The following is a 27,197-nucleotide window of genomic DNA, read 5'->3' as shown; positions in this document are numbered from 1 at the left end:
CAGAATTACTTCTTTGCATATTTGAGAAAAAGTCATACAAAATTTTAGGAAACAAAATGTATTGAAAATGAATAATAAGTATAAGAAATTCCAAACAAATCATTTTAACCCCCTTGGTAGATCCAGTGTTAAAAGCAGCAGATATCTTTTGATCCTGTCGTAAACTTTTCAAAACAATAAAGTCTGGGCTATACAAGGTAATCACCCGAAGCAATAACTCCGGTAATTACCGCGGGGGCTATACAAAAAATGTTTTGCAATCAACAATAGTTGACATTTATCTCTCAAAATTTAACAGTACATTCTTAAATATACAGGTTGTTCGGCCACCCCTGAAAGAAATTTTAATGGGAGATTCTAGAGTCCAAAATAAGACGAAAATCAAGAATACTAATTTGTTAATGGAGGCTTCCTTAAAAAGTTATTAACGTTTAAAGTTCCGCCCGTACTGAATTTTTCTCTCGAAAATGATCAAGATTTCGGGGGTATGTCTATTCACCAAAAATGATTGTAATTGACCTCCACAGCTAACAATATTTTTTTCAGAACGATTTGAAATATTTTAATTTCGTCGAAAAATTTCACACATTCTCGAATTTTTTTCTCGAAAGTGGGTAGGATTTCGGGGGTACGTTTATTCACCAAAAATGATTGTAATTAACTCTCACAGCTAACAATATTTTTTTTAAAACGATTTGAAATATTTTTTTTTCGTCAAAAAATTTATCCATCTAATTAGATTTTCGGTAAGGAATTTTTTTTCTCGTAAATGTACAAGATTTCGGGGGTATGTCTATTGACCAAAAATGATTGTAATTGACTCCCGCAATCGAAAATAATTTTTCCAAAACGATTTGAAATTTTTAAATTTAAAACGAAGCCTCCATCAACAAATTGGTATTCTTGATTTTCGTCTTATTTTGGCCTCTAGAACCCCCATTAAAGTTTTTTCTAGGGGTGACCGAACACCCTGTATATACTTGCAAAAAATGAAATAAAAAAAAATTGATTTTATTGAGGTCATGAGACTACCCCCTTAAAATCACCCGTCGTATAGAAAAGTTTCAAGAAAAATGCCCCTTCGTTAATGTGTTGATACTTTGATGAATTTAATGATATAAAATGTATTCTAGGTTCTATAGAAATAGCATAATATATGGATTTTTCTCTTCTTCCAGGTATTACGCCGTCAGATATCGACAAATATTCCCGCATCGTATTTCCGGTATGCTTCGTCTGTTTCAACCTAATGTATTGGATCATATACCTGCACATCAGCGACGTAGTGGCAGACGGTTTGGTGGATCTCAAGCAGGGGAATTAAACAAACAAACCCAACGGTCGCGTGCACACGCGCACGCCTCCAACGAAAAGGACGTGCGGTAAAAGACAAACACGAAAGTATAAAAAAAAACTGAGGGTGGGGCAGACGGTGAGACCAGTTCGCAAGAGGAACTAAAAAAAAAAAAAAAAGAAAAAATAGAAAAATCAAGAATCAATATTCTGCGAAAGGGACGGACTGAAATAACGCTGTGATTAGTTTGAGACGTGGGCAAGTAAATGAATTCGTATAAATTAAATTGACATGGCCGGTGGGGATCGACAATTGAAGGAAAAACGGAAAATATATGAAGACAAAACAAATAGTGAAAAAAGACTGGGAGAGCCGTACGGAAGTTGACAGCTCTCCGCTGATTTAACCAAAATATAATTTCGATTCGAGATAAAAAGTGTCAGATCAAAAACGTCGGAGACTCGAACGAGTCGTGTCGTCCTACGACTAGGAGATTAGAGACTGTTACTGGTCAGGCAGGTCTGACGACTAAAAACGCGCTGTGGCTGCTTCGTGACATTCCGCGATACCGATCGTGTAATCTCCCTTGCGAAATGATCTTCAATTTCCGCAAAACCCCTCTCGCTAACTGTCCCTGTGGAACAGTCCAATTGCAATGCGAATCGTGATGCTCGCGCGAGAACGAAAGTGAAGAGAAACGGGCGTAGACACGCCTGTGAAAAAATATTCAAACTAAACGGCGAATCCACGAGCGTGCATACTTTAAACATTGCCAGTCTAGGTACATACATAGCACTTTAAAAAAGAAAGAGAAGAAAAAGAAATACCTTCGATATAAACACTTGTCAATTTAGCTACCATTATATACATACATATATACATATACATATATATGTGTATATATATACATATGCATATACATATATATACATACATATATATATATATATAGTAAAATTAACTAAACGTAAGGGAGAACGCAAAGCTCGAGACGACGAATCGGAAGAAACGCGATGGAAAACGAGAAACTTTGGGAACGATTGAGAATCAACGATCATCGCTCGAATGGCGCTCGTGCGTGCGTGTGCGTGTGTACGAATGCGCGAGGGATCGATGGAAAGGAGAAAAATATCGCCGGTGTACGCGTACTAATTACGAATGCGTTACGTATGCCTGTGCGTGTGTGTGTCCAGCGAGCGCCAACGCGTGCACGTGAAAAAAAAAAGAGGTGGGTTTTTATTTCAAAACGAAAACGAAAACGGTTTACTATCAGAGACTGGTACGACTTAACACGTTAAGTGCGTACGTTGTATCTAATGTATGTAAGGAGCACATGTGCGGACGCGTATTAGGTACCTTACGTGCAGATACACGTACACGATTATCAGCGCGTCGGCCGCGACGGCTCGATCGTCGACGCGAACACGATCGATTCACGAGAATCAACGATAGATGTACTTGGTGAAACAAATATAGCGACATCGTAGAGGCTGCAGGGCGAATACCGTGACGCCCTCGATGGCAGCGATTCGAGGCTGGCCTGGAGACGTTATTTAGAGTATTAGAACTACGAGGACCTCGACGGCAGTACTTGCGACCCTGTAGCAAAAAAGAAAAAGAAAAAAGAAAAGCCTATTTATCGGATTGTGTCAGTTGAATTTAGGAAGATGGTTATATTTGTTCCCCCAAATATGGCGACCGTCTATACCGCGCGACCGTCGAACAGACGGGCGAAATAGTTTCGACGCGAGTCTCATCATTTCGAGGTAGAGCTGTTTCACGAACGTCTTTTTTATTGCCACGAACTTATGTGTGTCCGTTTCATTTTATACCACTTTTTTACCATTTATAGAACTCGTCAGACGAAGCGACCTTTTTGTATTTCCGTCACTTCTATGACCGCGATTCTCCCTCGGAATCGTGTAACTTCCGTGGAATCAGTCGCGACGCGCGACCACCCTGTACGTGTTCGTGTACGTAGCTCAATGGGGAGTACTTAGCTCGTAACTACGTAGTCGCGGAACGTTTGCGTAAAAATACATACTCCCGGGACGTACAATTCAATCGGGCGCGAGTTATTCGAATCGAGTTGCAAACCAGAGGACGGATGGCGAGCCAAGGAGGACGCAACGAAGTCGAATAGCTAGGAGAGTCGTTCAATAAGTCCTTAGAAAAAGATAGAGAAACGAATTATTTTAGGTAGATTTCTTTTTTATTTTTCAACGTAATCTCCTTTTAGCTCTGTACACTTTTCCAAGCGTTTCTCCAACTTTTTTGAGCCATCTAAAAAGTAAGATTTCGGAAGGTCCTCAAAATGGACATCTGTTTAGGCGGTGACCACCATTTTGTTAAGTTTGGAAATAAAGAAACGTCACTGGGGGCCAAATCCGGTGAATACGGTGGATATTGTAATAATTCGAACTTCAATTCCATGATTTTGGGCATCGAAACTGCACAGGTGTGCACCCGTGGCATTGTCTTGGCGCAAGAGGAAGTTTCTTGCTTCGATCGACAATAAAAATGAAACCATGTGGTGGATATAACCGATGCTTACCAAAAACGAACCATTTTCGATGCTACGAGCACCAGGTCTTGGATTTTCTAAGGACTCGTTGAAAGACTCTCGTATTCTCTGTTGTGACGCGGACGTGGAGACGGTCTCCCGCCGGAAGCGACGGAACGGGACCGGTAGGGAAGAGCCAGAGCGAAACGAGAAGCTTGGAGTAGATAGATAAATGCCGCGACTCCTCAAATATCAAGTCATTTGATCGGATTCGTTCTCGCGCGACTCTGTCCTGTGTTGCTGGTGCTCCTGTCCCCCTCCCCCCACTCCCGAGAAAAGAACAATCGAAACGGCGGTTAGCCACCAGCGGTGCGCGATGAAACGAGTCAGAATCGCGTTTATCCTCGCGCGTGAATTAGCATCGTCGCGTCGAACACACCTAAACACGGTCCTTCCGTTGGAGTGGCCCTTCGTCGTCCCCCCCCAGGTGGCTGTTCCGTCGGTGCGTTTTTCCCCGAGTTAATTAACGCCAATTGTATGCCGTTCTACTTCCGTCTTTTGGATAACTCAACGCTACCTGCTCGCGTATTTCCATCGCGCGCGTGTGTGCAACAGGGCGCGTTTACGTACGTGGAGCACTCAACGCACACCGACGAGAATCTTTTCGATTTCTCGTCCCGCGACACGCGTGCACGCTTGTACGCGTCTCTCGTTCTCCCTTTTCTTCGCTCCGGCAACCCCCAACGGTTACCATCCTATGTCTTTCTCGCGCACCCCATCATCCCCCTCTGTCTCTGCTGGCGTGGGTGCCGGCTGCAGACTGGGTCGTGGAAACTTGCCATTCAGGATATCGACCAGCCGACACGCCCAACCCCCCCTCTCGCCCTCTGTCGCGCGTTCTGTTTCCGTCTCTTCCAGCGCTCTCCGCCGCTCTCTTCTCTACGATCGCCAAACAGTCCGTTCGCCAGACGCTCTTGCTCATTGTGCATTTAATAAGGAACTTCTTGCCCCGGTACTCTGCGAGAATTCTTTATAAAAGTAGGTAATCTTGCTCGAGGATCTCCTTGTTCGCCATCCCCCTCTAATATGTATATATATATATATATATATACGGAAGAAGTGACCGAGGGAAGCTCGTGTTTTGTCGTCCCGTTGCACCCTGCCACCCCCTCCCCGTTGCTCCCGACAACCGACAGGATAACGGAACGCTTCTCGATTAATGGCGCAGTTATCGACGCCGGATTCCAACGTGCGCGTGGCTTATTATTTTTCGAACACATCAGAATCCTCTCCGCGTGACCGGAGAGCGTATACATCGGCGGGATGAGAACGGTAAGGTCGAATCGATTCGTACGACGGGTCGTAACGGGACGCGAATTAACATTCTCGAGCCCTCGTTCGTCTCTTCGTTCTGCACGTATTATGATATAATGTAAGTATCGAGATACTTCCACGTCCGCCCCACCGGAAGCATTATTAATGCGATTTATATAATTGTACATCCGTTATCTACTTGAAATCTCTATTATAGCGTGAAAGAAAGGGAAAAGGAAACTAGCGTTTTATCGTTGTGATATATTCTATAGTGTCTATGATGCATCTACTCATACGTGTATCCGCGTATGCATTCATACCATACCCACGTGTTTTCACGTACGTACGTTAATATACGTGTGCCTATTATTTACGTTTGGTCTACGCGAGCCGTGCGTGAACGCGTACGACGAGGAACTGGCACGTCCCGAAGGCGACGAGGGTTGAGGGAGCTCTTCCGTAGCTAGCAAGAACTAGGTAGTTAGGCTAAAATAAGCGAATTATACCTACGATAGAAACAGAACGAGCAAAGTGAAAGGGAAGACCCTTTAATCGTTTCCTCGTGATAGAATGAATTCAATGTCCTTCGAAGCGCATGCAACATCGAAACGATAGATAAATCGCGGGTCTAGTGTCCGGTCTAAATCACGATCAATCGTACACGCACGGAAGATCTGCTGTCCATTTCCGAAACGGTACACATGTACGTAGGATATCGACGGAAAGTAAATGCGCACACGAAGAACGAGAATGCGTGGAAACGTTCCAAACGGCGAAAAATAGAATTTTATAGGAAACAACCCCCCCCCCCCCCCCCCCCTCGTGTACATTGTATATTTTAGAAACTCCGTTTGAGAAATGCCCCTCGAGCTCACCGAGCCCACATTCACTAACGAACGTGCGATTCGCGACAAAAGTATTCGAAATGTTGACACTTGGAACTGTTTCGACGCCTTCCACTCTCTATGGCCGTGACGCGTCTAAAACTACAGAAATGATTCCTCCTCGCAATGTACAATATCATATAAATAAGCGTGCTCGTGTCGCGAACAAGATTAACGCACGCGTTATGCCTTTGAACCACGCGCCAGTTCCTCCGAACCGACCACGGTCGATTATTATTATTATTTTTATTAACGTTATTGTTATTACTGTTATTATTATCGTCATCGTCATCGTCATCGTCATCGTCATTATTATTATTACTATTATTATTATTATTGATACTTATATATATATATATATATAAAAAAAAAAACGTTTTAAAGGAGTCGAACAAATTTACCGCGACCTCTGTCCTCTGGCAGGATGAAAACGAAAGAAAAATAAGTGAAAAAAGAGACAATGAAGAAAATATGAATTCACGTTATCGGCGGGCACCTACATATTAATATCGCGTAATTATATTAACAATATATATATAAATATATATATATAAACGATATCGTTAATTACCAAAGAGCACCATCGACGCGCAGGCATCTCGGGATTTAAAAACAATGAAACAAAGAGAAACCAAAAAAAGAAAAAAGAAATACAGAAATTAAATGAAAAATGAACCTATTAATACTATACAAATCGATCATCTTGTAAATACGAGTTTTATACAGAGCGATTGTATTCGTTAAAGAAAAAAAAAAAAAAGAGAGTACCTACTGCGAAGTAATATATACATATATATACATATTATATATATATATAAATATATATACGCAAATGTAGTGCACACGAGAATGTGACTGTTCGCACATATTTAGGTAAATCACTTTTAAAGTATAGGGGAAAAAAAAAAAAATGAAAATAAAGTAGACTGGAGAGGCACGTCGGGAAACCGGAAGTGAGAGTACGTACGTTCGTTCGTTCGTTCGGTAGCGCGTGTTTAAGCCGGAAACGCTGAGCGCGAGGAAAAAAATAACGAAGTAAAATAAAAGTAACGATCTAACTATCGAGGGAAGCGTAGTGGATGATTGGTGCGCGGCGAGCAAGAGTATCTTTCAAAGTCAACGAGAATCAATCGGGAAAACGTAGACGACGATGGCTTCGATGCTCAGGATCCGTTCGCGGTTCTTCTCTTGCCTGCGAATTGTCAAGAAAAAACGGCGAACAATCGCGAAAAGCTGAGAACGCTGATAATCGTATTTACGGAAAGAAAACGTTTTTATGTCGAAAACCATATATTTGCGGATCGTCCACCGAATCCCCGACTCTGCGCGCCGCACAGCGGTCGGAAATACCCCAAACAGCTAGGAAAAATACCAACTTTGCAATCTCTAATTTATTTCTATGTATTCGGGGAATCTCTCGGGCTAAAGAATGTCAATAGGCTATTTTCGTGTTGTAACTTCACACGGCTTACTAGCAAAAATAGAATAAATATAATTTTTAATGTCTTTAACCCTTTGACGACGGCGGACGAATAAAAAAAAAAGAACATCCGATGTGGCGCTGGCAAAAGTACGAACGACTAAACTGTTATATAATAGTAGCGTTTAAGAAATTTTGTTTCGAGCTTTTATATGATTTGTTATAGCGTGCACGTTTCTTTTTCTATGTTAATTATTATCGTTGCACGTATCTTCTAGAGCAGTGTTTCTCAAATTGTGCTCCTCGAGCTTTCAGAGAACAACAAAGGATATTGTATAATTGAATTAGAAACTGCTTCCCATATTACTTAATTCTTATTGAAAACATCCGTGAAAAATTTTCTATCGTCAGTAGTGGAAATATAAAAAATGGAACATCCCCTACGTAATTTCCAAGAAGCAGCATCATCCATATGTCATTGAGTTTGGGTTTATCCAATTTATTGTATAGATTTATCGATATTATTTTACGCTTATAACATGATTATTATTTTTATTCTATTTTTGTTAAAAGAAATAGAAATTTTATCAGATATTTCATTTACAATGAGATAGTTACAAGTAGGTAATAAGAATTTTTTGATACTATTAAGTAGAAAAATAAATGTATTATTAAATAGTATTTAATAAATTCCAAAAGGATGAATGTCCACTTTATATTTATTTTCGTGTTATTGCTTTAATAACAAACAACGTAAGAAATATTAAAATACAAAAATATGGAATTATTTTAATTAAATAATAACTTTTTAAGCATAAATACTTCTTTTAAACTAGTTTCAGAATATATTTTAAAAAATAATGATTTTCTTTATATCGAAGAGGTTACATCCGAATTACTAATACTGTTTAATAAAATTCCAAATAAAATCCAAATAATTCTTACTTTAGAAACGAATCTTTCTATATTCTTTGCAGATTTGCTTTAATTTATTTTCACAATTTATAACTATATCTCGAAGTCATGATTAAGCTAAAAAGGAAATCAGGTGGGAAGAATTCCTATGCCTACTTGTATTATTGTAAATAAAATAAAGTCCATCTTTAATGTGAACTGTAGATTTCCATATTCTCAAATGAAATAGGTAGCCTGTATTACAATATCGCTGCTTATTTCGTGGACAGCATGATCAGCCAGTTACACGTATCCATATCTCGTATTGACGCAAATGACATTTAAAAAAATCATCAATATAAGAGAATGAATCCAACGTCAAGAGGTTAATTTGTTTGACATATATATTCAAAGTTCATTAAAGATATTAACATCCAAAATAAGTAATTAATCTGAACAATACGTCGTGATTTGCAGTTGACCTCGAATACTATCTTGCTTACTGTCTCTGACACATTTTTAATGTCTTTGTCTCTAACTTCTGCAACTTCCTCCAAGCGTTATCCAATTAGGAATATGCAATACGCAAAAATAATATCAGCATCATGAATTAAAAGTTTGTATACAAAAAATAGTGTTTTTTACAACGAAACGAAACGCTCAGCTGTTTGAAAATAATATGCACTAAATGTTTCCGTATTTACTTCATATCCACAATCAAATTTTTCGTCTCTCATGTAATGATGCTTTCATAGAGAAACAAATTACTACACATTGAAAAATAACGCGAAGAAAACACGATAATTGATTAAAAAATAAGAGAAAATCTAGATATAAAATAGTAAATATAAGTATATACTTAAACTATTGTTTATTGCATAACAGTTGAAATACATAGTATTGAAAGAAACGTGAATAATGCATTCGGTGCACACGTGACACATTATTAAACAGACTCTGACGCTCAAGAATACAATTTATTACAGTCAATATTTCTTTGTCCCAATTTTGTATGGGCCGAACTTTAATCTTTTTACTGCTGAATAAATCAGTGGTAGAAAAGCCTCTGCGCGGACTTAACACTAAACCTACCGCGACCGGTCAAATGACCGTTTTTAAAATTTCCTTTAGAATTTCTAACACATAATATTATTTTAGCGCCATTTAACTTCACAACTTTTCTTATGGTACACGTACAATGAATTTTACAACATTCACATCTATTCTTATTGTTTGTTTTCTGATAAAAATATGTAGCCTGTCGTGCATACCACGACCGGTTGAATAATTTATATTTTTTTGTAAAAAACTGGACAAAAGGTACCAAATTCTGGTTAGATAGGAAATATATATATAGCAAAGACGAAAAGAAAGAATCTTCAGTTTCCACTGTCTTAAAACAGTCTAACAACGCGTATTAAAAATACTAAAAGTTTAGACGCGTGCAGTTTCGAAACTATTAGTGTTTTGTGCATTATTGAGCCATCACTGGAAACGGTAAACCTTCCCCTTTAAAATAGCTTTTGGTTTTTGGCGATCCGACATTTCGTTTTCGAGATATCGTAATTTATGTAAAGTGGCAATTATTCAATTTCCACTATCTCTCGGTCTGTCTTATGTATAATAGCCTATTAACGCGTATTAAAACTACTAAAAGTTTAGACGCGTGCAGTTCCGAAACTATTAGTGTTTTATTAATTATCGAGCCACTGTTAGCAGCGGCAAAGCCTCCCTTTTAAAATGGCTTTTGAATTTTGTCGATCCGACTTTCCGTTTTCGAGATATCGTAATTTATGTAAAAGGTAATTTTTCTAATTCGACTGTCTCTGTCTCCGTCTGACGCGTCCCGCCGGACCTCTCTTTCTCGTACGTGACTCGTGACCGAGTGACCTAGTTACTACGAGCACGTGCGGTCAACGACCTTGGCAAGGCCGTAGCAAAAATGTAAACAAACGTTTCGAACGGTTATATTTCCGGAACTAGCCACCGCATCGACGCGAAACTAAAATCGCTATATCTCCGGAACTAATAAAGCTATCGACTTGTTCGAACGCTCATTTTAAAGGGCATTTCATCCCCTATCCGATGAGCATATCAACTATTATTATTTATGCTATCTTCTATGTTTATTTTCACATTTACTTTCACGCTACATACCCAAAGTAATTTCAGCAATTCCTATTGATTATACGAGTGGTGTACGATGAAACTGGATCATAAATTGTTTATTTAATTGAAAATGAATTTAAATTTGTATACAGGGTGTTTGCATAATTACTATGCCATTCTTTCGTAAATAATTGTTTTCTCTGTAATTAACTACGGTATCGACTTGAAAGAAAATTTGTTTTCAAGAGCGTTTTATCTTCTTTCCGATGAAAATTACTAATTTACTAATACTATTATAGTACTAATGCACGTTTAGAATAAAAGTATTGAATATTTTTGTGCGGGTTCTTAGAATTCAATGCTTTAAGAAAAAATATGCGACATAAAAGAGGAGGATATCTTACGAAAAAACTTCAAAACAAAACTTTCTATACATGTAATGCAAAAATTAGAAGTACGTTGCCTCGTAAAAGAGAAAAAGAAAAATTGGTTATTTGACCGGTCATGGTAGGAATGAGTATACATGAAGTACCGGTAGGTTTAGTGTTAATTTGAGAATTTATTTTTAAATAATCATATTTATAAATGTATGTAAAAATTCCATGCGAATGTAAATAATCTTACAAGATTGCCCACAAAAGTCAAATTTACAATAACTGAATCTGCATCTAGAATGATAAAAATTATTATTCGAGCTCAAGTATACTCAAATGCAGCAGTTAAAAGGTTAAATTGACCAAAATAAATCTATTATTTTGCACGTCAGAATTTGGTAGTCGCTTTCATATACGTGAGTTTCGATAATTGCTCATGACAAGTAATACCTAAGATTAAAACTGAATATCAATATAACTTTTTTAGAAATTAAGCTTTAACGAATCTACAATTATTATCAATATGGCCAACTTAAAAAATCTATTACACGTAACAATCGATTGAATGCGCACGTTAACTAAAGGGAAAACGTTAATCGTTGAAAAATAATAATCACAAAAACTAAGTGTCAAAATTAATAACACACGATAGTCTGGATTCCTACTGATAACTTTATACCGTAATTATTTAGAAGTTTGCCCTCCTCACCGATTTCCGTGATCTTGAAGTATGTTAAAGTCATCATTCTGAACAACTCTTCCATATAGATGTTACCGCCACTCGGCCTTAGTTTCCGAGATATTTGCAAAAATCTTTAGTTAAACTTAGATTACGAGTACACTTCATTTCGGCATAGGCTATCGCTTAACGGCGTTTGTAACGTATTCTTCTTGTTACAACAATTATGTTTTTGCGTTTGTTTGAGTATTTGATACTTATTCCTTCCAAGTGATGTCTTGTCATTAGTTTATGAGCGAGCTGTTGACAAACTCACGAGTAGAGGTATACAATATGCAGTGTGTTCAGCCACACCTGAGAAAAATTGTAATGGGAGATTCTAGAAGTCAAAATAGGATGAAAATCAAGAATACCAATTTCTTGATGGAGGCTTCGTTAAAAAGTTATTAATATTTAAAGTCCCGCCAGTACTGAATTTTTTTCTCGAAAATGCGCAGAATATCCAAATTAAAATGAAAATAATTTTTCCAGAACGATTTGAAATTTTTTTTTTCAAAGTAGAATATTCCTGGTCAGACATTATATTTTCAATAACGAATTTTTTTCTCGAAACTAAGTAGGATTTCGGGAGTGTGTCTGTTGACCAAAAATGGTTGTAATTGACCCACGCAACCGAAAATAATTTTTCCAGAACGATTTGAAATTTTTTTTTTCGAAGTAGAATATTCCTGATCAGACATTATGTTTTCAATAACGAATTTTTTTCTCGAAACTAAGTAGGATTTCGGGAGTGTATCTGTTGACCAAAAATGGTTGTAATTGACCCACGCAACCGAAAATAATTTTTCCAGAACGATTTGAAATTTTTTTTTTCGAAGTAGAATATTCCTGATCAGACATTATGTTTTCAATAACGAATTTTTTTCTCGAAATTGAGTAGGATTTCGGAAGTGTGTCTGTTGACCAAAAATGGTTGTAATTGACCCACGCAACCGAAAACAATTTTTTCAGAATGAATTAAAAATTTTTTTTTTCGCCAAAAAATTTAGGCAACACTCCCCTGTCGATTTTTCTTAAAAATTCGTTTTTGATTTTTAGTAATTTTGTTTGACGCCCTACAGAAAAGTTGTCTAATACTTTTTTGTAGGCGCCGATGAGCTGTACTTCAGAAAAAAGTTTCATTGAAATATGTTTACTATTGTAAGAGTTATGGCCGTTTGAAAATTGGATCATTTTTATGGGGTTTTTTTCACTTTGCGGGGTCAAGGAACAATTTTTCGAATATTTTTGGAATTTCCACATATTCTCCATCAAAATACGCGTAGTTTGCCTTTCAAAACATTAAAATCCTCCAATCCGTTCAGAAGTTACGACGTTTTAAAGATTCGCTTGAAATTTTCTGACTATAAATTACATTTTCGATTAGGAATTTTTTTCTCGCAAATGCGTAGAATTTCGTGAGTATGTGTAATGACAAAGAATGATTGTAATCAACCCCTGCAACCGAAAATAATTTTTTTTTAATGATTTGAAAATTTTTTTTTCGGCAAAAAATTTCAGCACCTATCTGAATTTTTTTCTCGAAAGTGGGTAGGATTTCGGAGATATGTATAATCACCAAAAATGATTGTGGTTGACCCTTGCAATCAAAAATCATTTTTTCGGAACGATTTGAAATTCTTTAATTTAATTTTTTAATAATTTATTAACTTACTAACGAAGCCTTAGTCAGGAAATTGATATTCTTGATTTTCGTCTTATTTTGATCTCTAGAATCTCCCATTAAAATTTTTCCCAGGGGTGGTCGAACAGTGTATATGATAGGTGAAAGGAAAAGTAATTGGAGTGAGTTATGGTTTGCTATAATAGATGAGATTCTACTTGAGATGCTGTAAGATGATGAAATCATCTCAAGTAGAATTTCGTATATTATATTTGAGATGGGCCCTTCTCCAAACCCCCTCGCCGTCAGAAAATATAACTTCAAACCACTTCAATCACCATTCAGTCTCCATTTTTTCCAAAATACAGTGTACTGATAACATAACTATAACTACAGTTTTTTATGAATATCTCGGAAACTAAGGCCAAGTGGCGGTAACATGTATAGGGAAAAAGTTGTTCAAAATGATGACCTTAACAACATTTTTCAAGGTCGCGAAAATCGGTGAGGAGAGCAAACTTCTAAATAATTACCCTTTATGCTATTTGTAATAACGGCTTCTGAAGTAAAAAAAAAGAAAAACACACTTTTAGCCAGTATTTGGGAATTTCTAACCACTGTACGACGATTCGAATCTTTACAAAGCAATCAAAATCTTGGGGGATGCGCAATTACTCAAAACGGAGCTTCTCGATCGCCCGAGCGTCGGTTATTCGTTATTATTAAATGTTCACGCGTTTTCGTTTCGGATCAGAAGATTGTTTCGCGCAACATATCGACTTCGAATGCCAGTTTTCTTATCGTTTGCGGACGTTACGACGAGGGAGAAAACGCGGCAGACGATAAACGTTCCTATCGCGCGCGAGATATCGTTTCCTTTAAAAACGCGTTCGTCGATCAAGGGGCGTGGATCCGGCCTCGCAACCATCGTCGTCGAGATGTCGAGCAGAGTAAACGCGCCAGAAGCGCGTGCACATGAAAAGACCATGTGAGTTCAAATCGCGTTGTAACGAAAACTGCCAACTTCATATTGCAATATACGTTTTAGTAAATCGTGGCGATATACGGACAAATAGCGAAACGAAATCTGGAGAGACGGGCGAAGGAGAAAGTGAATAAAAAAAAATAATCTGCCTCAAAGGGGTATCGAACACCGACGTTTTCGGTCTGACGATCGATCGATCGATACCAGGGTAACTCGAGCTCGTAGCAAACATTTCTCTCGTGTGTATTTTCGTTGCACGCTGTTAAATTAAACGACAAACGATCCGCGGTCTCTGCTCCGTGCCGCGTACATGTTTTATGCATAACGCTTTGCCCCGTACGATACGCACGCGCACGTTCGATAATATTTTCCGAAGCGCGACGAAAATTTCGGTGAATTCGGTATCGCTGTGCCTCCAGGCAAACACGCGCTCGCTGTCGTGCATTTTGTAACCTCGGTCTCGTTCCCTTACCCTTTGGTAGACGGAAGAACGATTTTTATCCCGTCCCCCGCTCAAAATAAAAGACAAACGGCACCGTGTTATAAAATGCAAGATCGAGCGTGTCTAACTACTCGTACACGTATATATATATATATGCACACACACTCACACACACACCAGGATGACTATCTTTAAATGTTTCATTCATTTCGCGGGATGGAAATAATCGAGGAGGACCAGTGCCAAACGATACACGTTTCTAAATAGAAAAATTGGGCCACAAAACTGAAACCACTTCGATAAATTTCGTAAAAAATAATTTTAATAAATAATCAATAATAATAAACGTTCAAGATAAAAAAAACAATGATCATCGCGCCTTGTTCTTGTAATTTATAAGAATATGTAACGTCTGCATTGTTTTAGTTTCGACTACTTATATTGTATTATACGACACAGATCTCGTTCATTGTGTTTAATCATTTATACTCTTCTCGAATTATGTTTTATCGTTTCATATTATTGTTGGAATACATTTAAAGAGGATCATGCCACCCCATGGTCCAAACGACGTGTAAATAAAAGATTAAATTAATTCTATCGCGTTTGCTAGTTAAACTCAAACGATGTACAATTCCCTTAACATAGAAAAACATTCGTTTTAATGGAAATTGGCACAAATACGTGTTGCGTATGTTCAAACATTACCGTGTAATTCTGTCGTGGTTTCGGACGTGTCGAAATAATAAATAAAGATTTTTGTGGCTGTTTCTTGTTAATCGAGTAAAATTTACGTTTCAACACGGAGCGTTGCAAATTTTCATTACAAAAGAAGATATATAATTTTGTTGGTTGATAAGCAATCAATTTATATTTCTCAATGCGTTGCGGGATGCACTAAAAAGTTCTTTAAACAAACCTTCCCGAACTAATAGAGTAATTGTAAATAAATTAAAAGTCATTAAATTAAAAACTATAAAATGTGTAGCTGTGTTATTACGGTATTTCAAGATTTTAAAGCTACCTCCAGTGTGTGTGTATCTTTTTTTTTCTTATAAAAATAGTTTTTCCTGTAACATAAGTTGTAAATAATACTGAACCAAATTCATCATTAGTGAATAATACGATCGTTTGAAAATCTTTGAAAAATTCAACCGACGAATGTATTGAAATGTACAGACACCTCACACGATAATAATAGACAGGAGAAGAAAAAGTGCTCGATTTCTGTTTAGCGTTATAGCAATTTTAACGGTGCGTTGTATGGTTCCCCCGTTAAACTGTAAACTTTTGCCTAAAAATGAAGTGGTTCCAGTTACGGTCTCCACCTTATAGATCAGTGATGATAAATCTATAGTAGACGTACCAATTTAATTACACGAAAAAATTTCACTGGCACGCGACAAATTTTCCAGCAAAATTGTATCCTAATTATATTTTGTCTGTATTTATTTTAAACTTAAGTACTTTTATGTTCGAAGACTGTATTATATTTTTCTGGAACTAAACAATGTAAAATATACTGCAACACAAAGATCAATATAGCACGACAAGAAATACATGTTGTCTGATTCTCCTAGCTTTGCTATGTAAATGATGTTTGATTTGTCATCACTGCTGTAGATTACCAAGAAATTATATGCGTAGCAGTTAAAGCAAACTTACACAGCGCAGCAAGAAGGCAACGAGTTTGAGAGGAACGCAAAGAAACAATATCTAGAATAATATATTTTTTTATATATTTTATTCGAACAAACCCCTATGAACTAAATACACACATTGCTTGCCACGTTCATATAATTTGTCGAGAAGCTTTGAAAATTTATTTGTCTTAACCTCTTCAGGGACAAAGTATGTAAATTGTTTGAAATAAACGAAAATTCAAATTAATTTGTTTATTTTGTTAAACTAAGAACAATTATGCTGAGTTTTTGTTAACCATTAGTCGCACCAGTTAATTTAATATGCTATTCCAGCACCTTAAAATAATAAAAAAAAAAAAACATAGTACTAATAGAGTTACCATAAAATTAATAAATCACGTATAAATAATATTACAAATAAGAATTATCCTCCAAAAATTTCTGAATTAAATGAAAAACGTGTGACGATGATTGTATGTCGTGATAAGCATGTTGATAATACAATATGTTTGTATTTTAGAAACATTGCTAGTGAAATTTCGGGAGTGGATAAAAATTAATCGTTGGCAAAAATACAGCTTAACTGTTCTTATGGCCAAGAAATAAACAAATTCTACTATATTTCTCGCCTAGTAGTATTAAGAACAAAATGAATACACGCCCTAATTCGTTTATTCAAATTAATATCGACCGATATTTACTAATTTTATAGGTATATTGCCGCGTTGTATCGTTAGAAAATTCAATTATAAAATTCAATTTCAGGGTTTAGTTCCTCATTATAATATTTAAAATTACTTGAAAACTAAACGTGCACGATTGTGACCCTGAAAAGGTTGATAGATTTTTGTTCCTATTAAATTTTTCCAAATATCAAAACACCAACGTTTTAAGCCCCACGTACAATCTTTGGAAAAAAGGAAGCTGCCAGGCGTCACCTCAGGAAAATATTGAGGCAGAAGGATAACTATAGGGAACATTGTACACAGAAATATAATAACTTCCCGTTTGCTCCGCAGTGTAATACAAGTACCCGATATTATCCATTTTAGTAATTTTTAAATCGAATTACTAATAGTAACATGGTTTACAATAAACTTCAATATACCCTTTATAATTCAATATACACTTTTACCTTCATTCAGTTACGTTGCTTCCCTGCAGCGCTGTGTATTTGTCGTCGAATGAAATTCTTGAAATTTTCACGAGCGCAACTCTTACAATTAATATTGTTCGGAGTTTTCACAGTTTACATTTACATTTTTGTTTTAAGGGGGTATTCTACTATAAACCTTTAATAAAATCGATTCTTTTTTTTCTCAAAACTATACTTTTTTAACTGGTTTTCATAATATCCCGAAATTTATGTAACAATCAGCACAGATGTGCATCTTCAGTACGCTAGTTATTATAGTCCCTACTAGAATCAATTTAATATCTTGTTTCATTCATATTTTCTTAATTCGTGACAATGATGAAAGCATTCAAAAATCGATAATTAAAATTCAAAGTGATACTACTTTTGTAATCATCAACTTTTTCTTTCATTTTAGCACTTGGTATAATCAAACTCATCCTAATTAAGGATCTTTTTTTCATTTTTCGTTTCACGTATGTACAGAATGGCTGAAATCATGGAAAGTATGAGACGACTTTAAAATCATGGAAACTATGAGATGACTATAACCAAACTCATCCTAATTAAGTATCTTTTTTTTATTTTTCGTTTCAGACCAATTATTATTATTTTACTTAAAAAGATATCTATGTATTTCGTGAATTATAAATGATAAAAAGAAGTTGTATACTTCTTTGCTAAAAAGTGATGAAAGAAGACCTAAAAATACTTGTTTTACAGTAGAATATTCTCTTAATACCTTCTTAAAAGTGGTTAAGAACGTGATCTTTTTAATCAGATCAACTTGCATTCGTACATAAATTATTGAATATTATTGAACCAAGTATACAAAGCCATGAAATAAAGATAAAAGAGATCGCTTGCTAGACAAAAATCGCTATCATCCCTTTGTATCTGATGCAACTCGTAATCAATTAACGATTGATACTGTAACTTCGTATAATCATAATTACCAAAAAATGGTTTAATTCATATTCAAATTGACAAGAAATGGTGATTCTTTTATACCTATTTGTATCAATGTAGACATTTTGTACCAAAGTACACAGAAGAGTTTCTGTTCAACGTTCTCATGGAATCTGTTACGTTAGTTTCTATAGAAATTAGTAAACTTAATTATCTAAATATTGGAAAAGAAGGGTTTCGATGATAATAATTGTAAAATTGAAAACAATGGTAATTCGTGTTCTTTCAGACAAAAGTTTCGATGCATTGTCAATAACAATTTCGTTCAAAATCGAATACTGACGACAGTAAACGAAATTTTATACTTGAATTATAAGAGTTGAGATTTTATACCTGTTTGCATGACGCGTTAGTTTAAAAAATGACAGAAACAATGATTCATATTAGCGCAGAAGGTAATACAACGACGTTTTGAACAGGTGCACAGGTATCTAGTATCTTAATAGAAAATAGAATATAAACATGCTTAGCCTTAGAAACTTTGAAGCATCAATATTAAAGGTTTTCAATAGTCTTGGCTACTGAATATTGCGATTCTGTTTATCTGTTGCAACTTGGCATTGTTAGAAGTATTTGGTATCAACATATTCTCAAGCTTTTAATAAAGCTACATTATCGAATAGAAGCATGAGACCACCCAACTTATTATTTCCTACTTCTTACGATAAAGAGCATTAAGATCATGAGAATTACCATCTGCTTACGTTGAATTACGTTGAACTGTCTAGTTATTTATGATATTCAATTGCTGTCATGTCAAATACTTCGTTCGGAAATAACAACATAATCATAAACGTTTGTTAAATCGCCTAACCGTCAGCCTAACGTTTTTAACGCGTAGAATATGATTTACAGTTCATCGCTACATTTTACGTTAAATTTTATATATAAGTAGAAGTTTGAAAATGCCTATCATTAATTCTAAATGGGCAGATGATCTTTTGTTCAATGTACAAATATTTTTGTTTAACAATACACGTACGATGTAAAAGCACAAAAAGATTGTTTGCTTTTTTATTGTGATTGTTCAATGTTGTATTGTTCTGGTAAAGCTTAGTCTCATACTTTTGACTGATACAGTGTGCATACACTGTTGAAGAGCCTTCGAAAACCTTTCCAAAGGAACATGTTTCGCACCGCAAAACTTCGAACAATATTAATTGCTACCAAATGCAAAAGTTAACGAGTGTATAGCTCAACAACCTAAAAAAAGTATCTTATGAAGTGATCTGAGCGTGGTGGGACGAATGGTAAGGATGAGACTAGGCGTTGAGACGTCGAATCGCATAACTGCCGTGTGTATTCGAAAAGATTTTAACACATTCTCTGCCTACTATAGGGTGTTCGGCCACACCTGGGAAAAATTTTAATGAGAGATAATAGAGGCCAAAATAAGACGAAAATCAAGAATACTAATTTGTTGATGGAGAGTTTGTTAAAAAGTTATTAAAGTTTCAAGTTCCGCCCGTAATGAATTTTTTTCCAAAAAGTGGGTAGGATTTCGAGGGTAGGTTTATTCACAAAAAATTATTGTAATAGACCCCTGAAAGTAAAAATAATTTTTTCAAACGATTTGAATTTTTTTTTGCCGAAAAATTTCAACAGCTACCCCCCTGTCGATTTTCCTTAAAAATTTGTTTTTCATTTTTAATAAATTTGTTTGACGCTCTATAGAAAATTTGTCTAATACTTTTTTGTCGCTACCCATGGGCTCTGCTTCAGAAAAAAATTTCAATGAGATACCTTTACTATTATAGGAGTTATGGCCATCTGAAAATTGGACCAGTTTTAGGGGGTTTTTCTCACTTTACGGTGTCAAGGAACAACTTTTTCAATATTGTTAGAATTTCTACATATTCTCCACTAAAATACGCGTTGTTTGCATTTTGAAACATTAAAATCCTCGAATCCGATCAGAAGGTATGACGTTTTAAACATACGCATGAAAATTCAGGGAAAAATATCGTGTTTGGTCAGACATTACATTTTCAGTAAGGAATTTTTTTCTCGAAAGTCTGTAGAATTTCAGGGATATGTCTATTCAGAAAAAATGTTTGGAATTGACTCCTGTAATTAAATATAATTTTTTTAATATGATTTGAAATTTTTTAATTTCGTCTAAAAATTTCACTATCTACTCGAATTTTTTTCTCGAAAGTGGGCAGGATTTCAGGTGTATGGGTATGCGTATTGACCAAAAATGATTGTAATTCTGCCCTGCAACCAAAAATAATTTTTTTAGAACGATTTCTATCTTTTCAATTTCGCCGAATTTCAGGGGAATCATCATTCATGGTCAGACATTGTATTTTCGGTAAAGAATTTTTTCTTCGTAACTGCGTAGAATTTTGGGGGTATGTCTATTCACAAAAAATGATTGTAATTGACCGCCGCAAGCAAAAATAATTTTTTCCGAATGATTTGAAATTTTTTAATTCAATTTGTTAATAACTTTTTAATGGAGCCTCAATCAAGAAATTGATATTCTTGATTTTCGTCTTATTTTGGCCTCTAGAATCTCCCATTAAAATTTTTCCCAGAGGTGGCCGAACACCCTGTATAAATTTACGTAATTGACGAGCAACTGAAGATTCCAATACGTATTTTCAAGATATTCTTTGGATTTAAATATGGAAAAAATGTTATATAAACGTGCGTTATTTAGAGACTTATTCAATAGTTATGATGGAAATATGAGATAGTAAAGAAATAGTAATACTGCGATACGATATAGGAACATATCAACAGTGTAGATAGCGATAGACTAAATGTTAATGTTACGCTATTCAAGCTTTATTTACTTTAAAATCCGTCAAACATTAATCATTTCTCAGAGATAAATAGGTCGAGGTGGACCAATACTATGGCCAAGATCGCCGATATCAGTCAGTCGATTTTTATTTGTGAAGAACGTAGAAAGAAAATGTATACCGAAGTAAAAAAAATTCGCGGGATGAATTAATACGAACAATTAATATTGCGTTCAATGAAGTGAATTTATAACGTAATAAATTCGATTTATAATCGTTGTCAACGCAGGATTATCTATAACGATAGACGTTTTGAAATGCGACGTTAATCAATCCTGAAAAATTATTAAAAATATCATAATACTTTTGATAACCTCAAATAATAAATATCTACTAACTTAGATGAAAATAGAATAAGTGTAAATGTTGTTGGTATATTCCCACATTATATTGCAGTATTATTATTTCGACATATGCTAAACGACATATGCTTACGTAACATATTTTTTCTTGTTTAGATACGGATTAAAATCTGAGACACGTTGTATATACGTAGTTGTTATCAAGATTTGTAAGAAAAAATTATATTTATTGGCAAAGAGATTAGAGATATTAAATTTCATGTGTCAATAGTGATAGTCCTAAAAACCAAAAAACAGTGACATTTCGAGTAAAATAAAATATTTAATAGACGTGTATATTTTTTTATAGAAATAAAAAATTGATAATTACAGAATGAATTTATTTTCAAATTAAGGACATAATGATTCTATTATACTTCAAAATTAAATATAATAATAAAAACTTTTAATTTCTTTTAGTTGTCAGGACATTTAATTATATCTAACATAAAACAAAAGCAAAAAAAATAATAAAAAAATAAAATTATATGGAAAGTAGTCTTTGTTGCCAGTTCTAAGAGTTCGTCACTATTTTTTGTATGTTTCTAGTGGGTGGAAAACAAAATTTTAAATCCGCAACTTGATTCTTACAAACACACGGAAAGACACGAGTTAAAAAAACTGGAAAAATCTTCAAAATTTGTGTGGGTAACGGACGTATTAACGCAAACAAGACTATAAAACGACAATGACCGGACTTCAGTTGCTAAAAGATAAAAACGTTAACATTTAATATTTTAAAAATTGTTTGATTCAGGTGTCTGTTATTGTGCAGCATTTAATTTCTTGATATCGTAAACAAATAACATATACAGAATGTACGGTCACCCTTGGGAAACATTTTAATGGGAGATTCTAGAGGCCAAAATAAGACGAAAATCAAGAATACTAATTTGTTGATGGAGAGTTTGTTAAAAAGTTATTAACGTTTAAAATTCCGCCCGTAATGAATTTTTTTCCAAAAAGTGGGTAGGATTTCGAGGGTAGATCTATTCACAAAAAATTATTGTAATAGACCCCTGACACTAAAAATAATTTTTCTTAAACGATTTGAATTTTTTTTTTGCCGAAAAATTTCAACAGCTGCCCCCTTGTCGATTTTCCTTAAAAATTTGTTTTTCATTTTTAATAAATTTGTTTGACGCTCTATGGAAAAGGTGTCTAATAGTTTTTTGTAGGTACCTATGAGCGCTGCTCCAGAAAAAAATTTCAATGAGATACCTTTACTATTATAGGAGTCATGGCCGTTTAAAAATTGAGCCAGTTTTAGGGGGTTTTTCTCACTTTACGGTGTCAAGGAACAGCTTTTTCAATATTGTTAGAATTTTTACATATTCTCCACTAAAATACGCGTTGATTGCATTTTGAAACATTAAAATCCTCAAATCCGTTCAGAAGGTATGATGTTTTAAACATACGCATGAAAATTCAGGGAAAAATGTCGTGTATGGGCAGACATTACATTTTCAGTAAGGAATTTTTTTTTCGAAAGTGCGTAGGATTTCGAAGATATGTCTATTCACCAAAAATGCTTGTAATTGACTCCTGTAACTAAATATAATTTTTTTAGTATGATTTGAAATGTTTTAATTTTGTTTAAAAATTTCAGTATCTACTCGAATTTTTTTCTTGAAAGTGGGCAGGATTTCGAGGATATGTCTATTCATCAAAAATGCTTGTAATTGAGCCCTGCAACCAAAAATAATTTTTTTCGAATGATTTGAAATTTTTTAATTTCGCCGAATTTCAGGGGAATCATCATTCATGGTCAGACATTGTATTTTTAGTAAAGAATTTTTTCTTCGTAAGTGCGTAAGACTTTGGGGGTATATCTATTCACCAAAAATGATTGTAATTGAGCCCCGCAAGCAAAAATAATTTTTTCAGAATGATTTGAAATTTTTTAATTTAATCTTTTAATAACTTTTTAAGGAAGCCTCAATCAAGAAATTGATATTCTATATTTTCGTCTTATTTTGGCCTAGAGAAACTGTGATTAAAATTTTTACCAGGGCCGAACACCCTGTAAAGATTCGAACTAGAATGACAGGAAAATTCCATCGTTGAGGAATTGAAGTCCACGGGGACACTTTTAGTAGACACTTTGAGAATAGAAGCTAAATAAACCACTCGTCCACTGTAAGGATCTTTTCTCAGTTATCGAGCTATACGTGATAAAAATACGATTCATCCTTGATCAGATTTGAACGACAAGAACGCGTACTCTACAAAGTTCGAAGACGTCAGTATCGCTTGGGACTTCAGCAAAGATCGACAAAATTTTATTTAAGCAATAGATGGACAATAGATGGAAATTTGCTCGTTCCGCGATGAGAAAATTTCATTCTATAATTCAAATTCTAATTTTCATTCTACAAATAATGAACAAAACGTTCGTCGTTGTTCGGTGTTTTTAGGTAAATCGTAGTTTTGCTCATTTCTGTTGCCTGGTGTCCATTTTGTAGTGCATTCAGGCGCGTATGCGTCCTCCTCGCCGCCTATTTGGAAACGAAATGAAAAACTCGGTGCGCTTCTTTCCATACGACACGTGTAAACGCGCGCGCACGCACACGCACACACCAACAAAAATCGAAATCGGGCGACGATCGAGCACGGAATGCTCAACGACGAACCACGCGAAACGAACTCAATAAACCAAACGCCGAAAACGCAAATCCTGCGCGAACGCGTGCGACGAATGCCAACCGAAGGAAAGAGAACGAAAGTACGATGAAGTATCGCGTAACGAGTTGTCTCGACGAGAGTACCAAATTCTAAAATGTATTTAATAACACAAACTAATTGCATTATGTTGTAGAAACGTACGATCGTTAACGATAAGAGGAACAGTGTAGATGCACACTTCGAAATGTACCACACAAGCAAACATTTACATACACGAAAGAACAACCAGATACAAAAGAGAAACACACGAAATACTACATAATAAATAAGCATACCTTATAGGTTGGGCGAATACCATCTCGAAGCGATTATACATACATATATATATATATAATTATAAATATGTGATAAATATATATAAATATATATATATAGCACTCGGTAGATATAGGTACACCCGTAAGTTTACCTATACTACCTAAAAATAAAATGTAAACACTGTAATGCGGTGATTATACCGAGAAATAGAAAGCGCGAAGGGAAGACAGGGGGTGAAAGGACGCGCAAGAACGGACTGCGAAGCATTTTTTGCACGACAGGGGCGTGTAGCAGTGCGAATAATAAATACATTAACACGTATAATAACGTAGACTTAGAGATTCGAAAGCATGTTGGTGCTTTGAAATCGAATGTGTGAATCGTCCGCGAAAGAACGTGTAGTACAGTGGCGTGTAGTACGCTGTGTGTGTGCACGAGTATGCGCGTGAATGGCCGCGTGGTCTGTATTTTATTCTGTAAGTTCCTGTTCCTCGAGAATAAGAGATAACGAAAACAAGACGAAGAGGGCGAAATAAGCGTGTCGGAACCAGACGAAACAAGAACGGAAAATCGCAGACAGTTTGTAAAATCCTATCCGATTGCGCGGGCTCGCCTCGATATCTGCCCCGATCGATTAATTCTTTGCTAACGTTTCTTTGAAAGAAATCGAGAATCTCGTTCGAAAGGACAAGCGTTCCAAACACCAATCGAAAACGGTACGTAATTCGACTCGACGTCGAGAACGAAACGAAAAGGGATTACGATCGATCGGCGAGCGTGATCCTCCTTCGACGAGAGTGGCGAAATAGAAGGGAAACGGAAAATGAACACAAAAGGGAAATGGAAAGCGTGCAGGTTACGGTACGCCTCTTATTTGCGATTTGCGCCGTGAGAACCGTTTTTTTGTAATATCCGAATAAAATGCATGGTCGACGAGAACGTATGGATATCGGCTCAATTACCATTGATCGTTCCAGAAAAACCCGATCGTGGCTGCGACAACCGTGTCAGCTAGCGAATGGCTATCGGGAAGCACGCGCATGCGCAAAGAATCCTCTTAACACTAGATTTACGGGCATTGGTAGCACGTATATTTATTGATACCTCTCATGTTGACGATTACCTTAAAATACGATTTTTCTTTTAATTAGAATATGTATTCATGCCATTGCATCAATCAAATTCAACGTAAGTTGTTAAAAAATGATATTTACGTGTTCTGCAATTTTAAATATGGAATCTGACATCCGTCAAATTGACGGCTTCCGTAAATCTAGTGTTAATTGCGACTAATCGCGGTCCAGATCCTGACTCTATCTGGGGATGTTCGATTATTGTAAAAGAATCGATTCTGGAATTGATCGTGAATCGAAATGACTAGAATCCTACAAAATCAATTTATTGAAAATCGATTCGATAAATCGTTTTGCTAGTTACTAACCGTATCTCGCGTATACTTAAAAATTTTTAAGCTAGATCTGAATATTTATATTTAAGGCATTAGAAGGAAGCATTAACGAGAAATTAAGTGGTAAATTGATCGCTCTTTATTAATTGAATGATAGAAAGTTTAAAAGTGGCAAATCTTGCAGATAGTCGGATGACATTCGGCTGCGATTGTGGACCATAATACAGAACTTCTATTATACGAACCTCCGTTATCTGAATGTTCGATCATCGTGCTCTGTACGTCGTATTTGAGCAGAGTATGTCTTTAGAAAGTATCCCAGTCATGTTAAAATATTCTTCTATAATCATGAAAATTAATTATTACAAGAAATTTAGTACAAATACTAATAACATCGAGAAAATAAAATTGAGAAATAAAAATCACATGGTATTGGAAAAGTTCCACTTACTGGCATCGAAAATATCTTTACTAAGAATTTTCTAAATATTCGTGACATTAGAATATGGGCTTAGATCAATGGTTTTCAAAGTTGGTGGTGCAATCCCTAAGAAAGGCGCCTTATAATCCAAGAAAGAAACAACAAACATAGATAACCGAAACATCTACTCCTATTAATATATTGACCATTGATGGTCAACAATTAAGGGTGTATATCTTTCTTTTATCGTTTTAATCTCTTCAGGGACGAAAATAACTTTATATAAAATAAACTGAAATTCCAACTGACGTCATAGTGTTGGGAAATTTAATTATGAATATTTATTTACAATTGTAGTAGATGACTCTGCATTAGAGTATTGAAAGTAAGTGAAACACTAAACGTACATGTTTGTGTTAGAATCCTTGAAGAGATTATATATATCACTCGTAATAAATGCCCCTATTTTTAAATTAGTTCAAGAAAATTATATAAATATGTTATTTAACCTTTGTGAGTTTTTATTTTGTATCACTTTATTTGCATTATATAATATAGGAAAAATATAATTTATTTGTTAACGCAAATGTTCTGCAAACATTTAATTTGACCAGAGGCTTTCCTTAAATGATCTTTTATATTTAGTGAATAATGAATTCAATCGATTAAAATCAATGAAGTAAATTTCATTTTTAATTGATTAAAATGAATATAACGAACATTTTTTATACAGGGTGTTCGGCCACTCCTGGGAAAAATTTCAATGGAAGATTCTAGAGGCCAAAATAAGACGAAAATCAAAAATATCAATTTGTTGATTGAGGCTTCGCTGAAAAGTTATTAAAAAATTAAATTAAAAAATTTCAAATTCTTCTGAAAAAATTATTTTTGATTGCAGGGGCCAATTACAATCACTTTTGGTCAATAGACATACCCCCGAAATCCTAACCATTTTCGAGAAAAAAA

General features: G+C 35.3%; 1 protein-coding gene across 12 annotated transcripts in view; it reads left to right on the top strand.

The window, feature by feature from the left end:
* The window catches only part of Rdl (Resistant to dieldrin), a 334,093-nt gene extending 308,752 nt beyond the window's left edge, over window positions 1–25,341 (top strand). For all 12 annotated transcript variants that reach the window (XM_076765717.1, XM_076765712.1, XM_076765708.1 and 9 more), the window contains one exon: window positions 1,179–25,341. In XM_076765717.1, the coding sequence (XP_076621832.1) occupies window positions 1,179–1,324 (146 nt within the window). In that variant the 3' untranslated portion in view covers window positions 1,325–25,341. The remainder of the gene's footprint in view (window positions 1–1,178) is intronic.
* The last annotated feature ends 1,856 nt before the right edge of the window (window positions 25,342–27,197 follow it).

Source organism: Colletes latitarsis, chromosome 5, assembly GCF_051014445.1.
Source record: "Colletes latitarsis isolate SP2378_abdomen chromosome 5, iyColLati1, whole genome shotgun sequence".
NCBI lineage: Eukaryota > Metazoa > Arthropoda > Insecta > Hymenoptera > Colletidae > Colletes > Colletes latitarsis.
The sequence above is the reverse complement of the archived record's forward strand: the minus strand, read 5'-3'. Positions and strand labels throughout refer to the sequence as shown.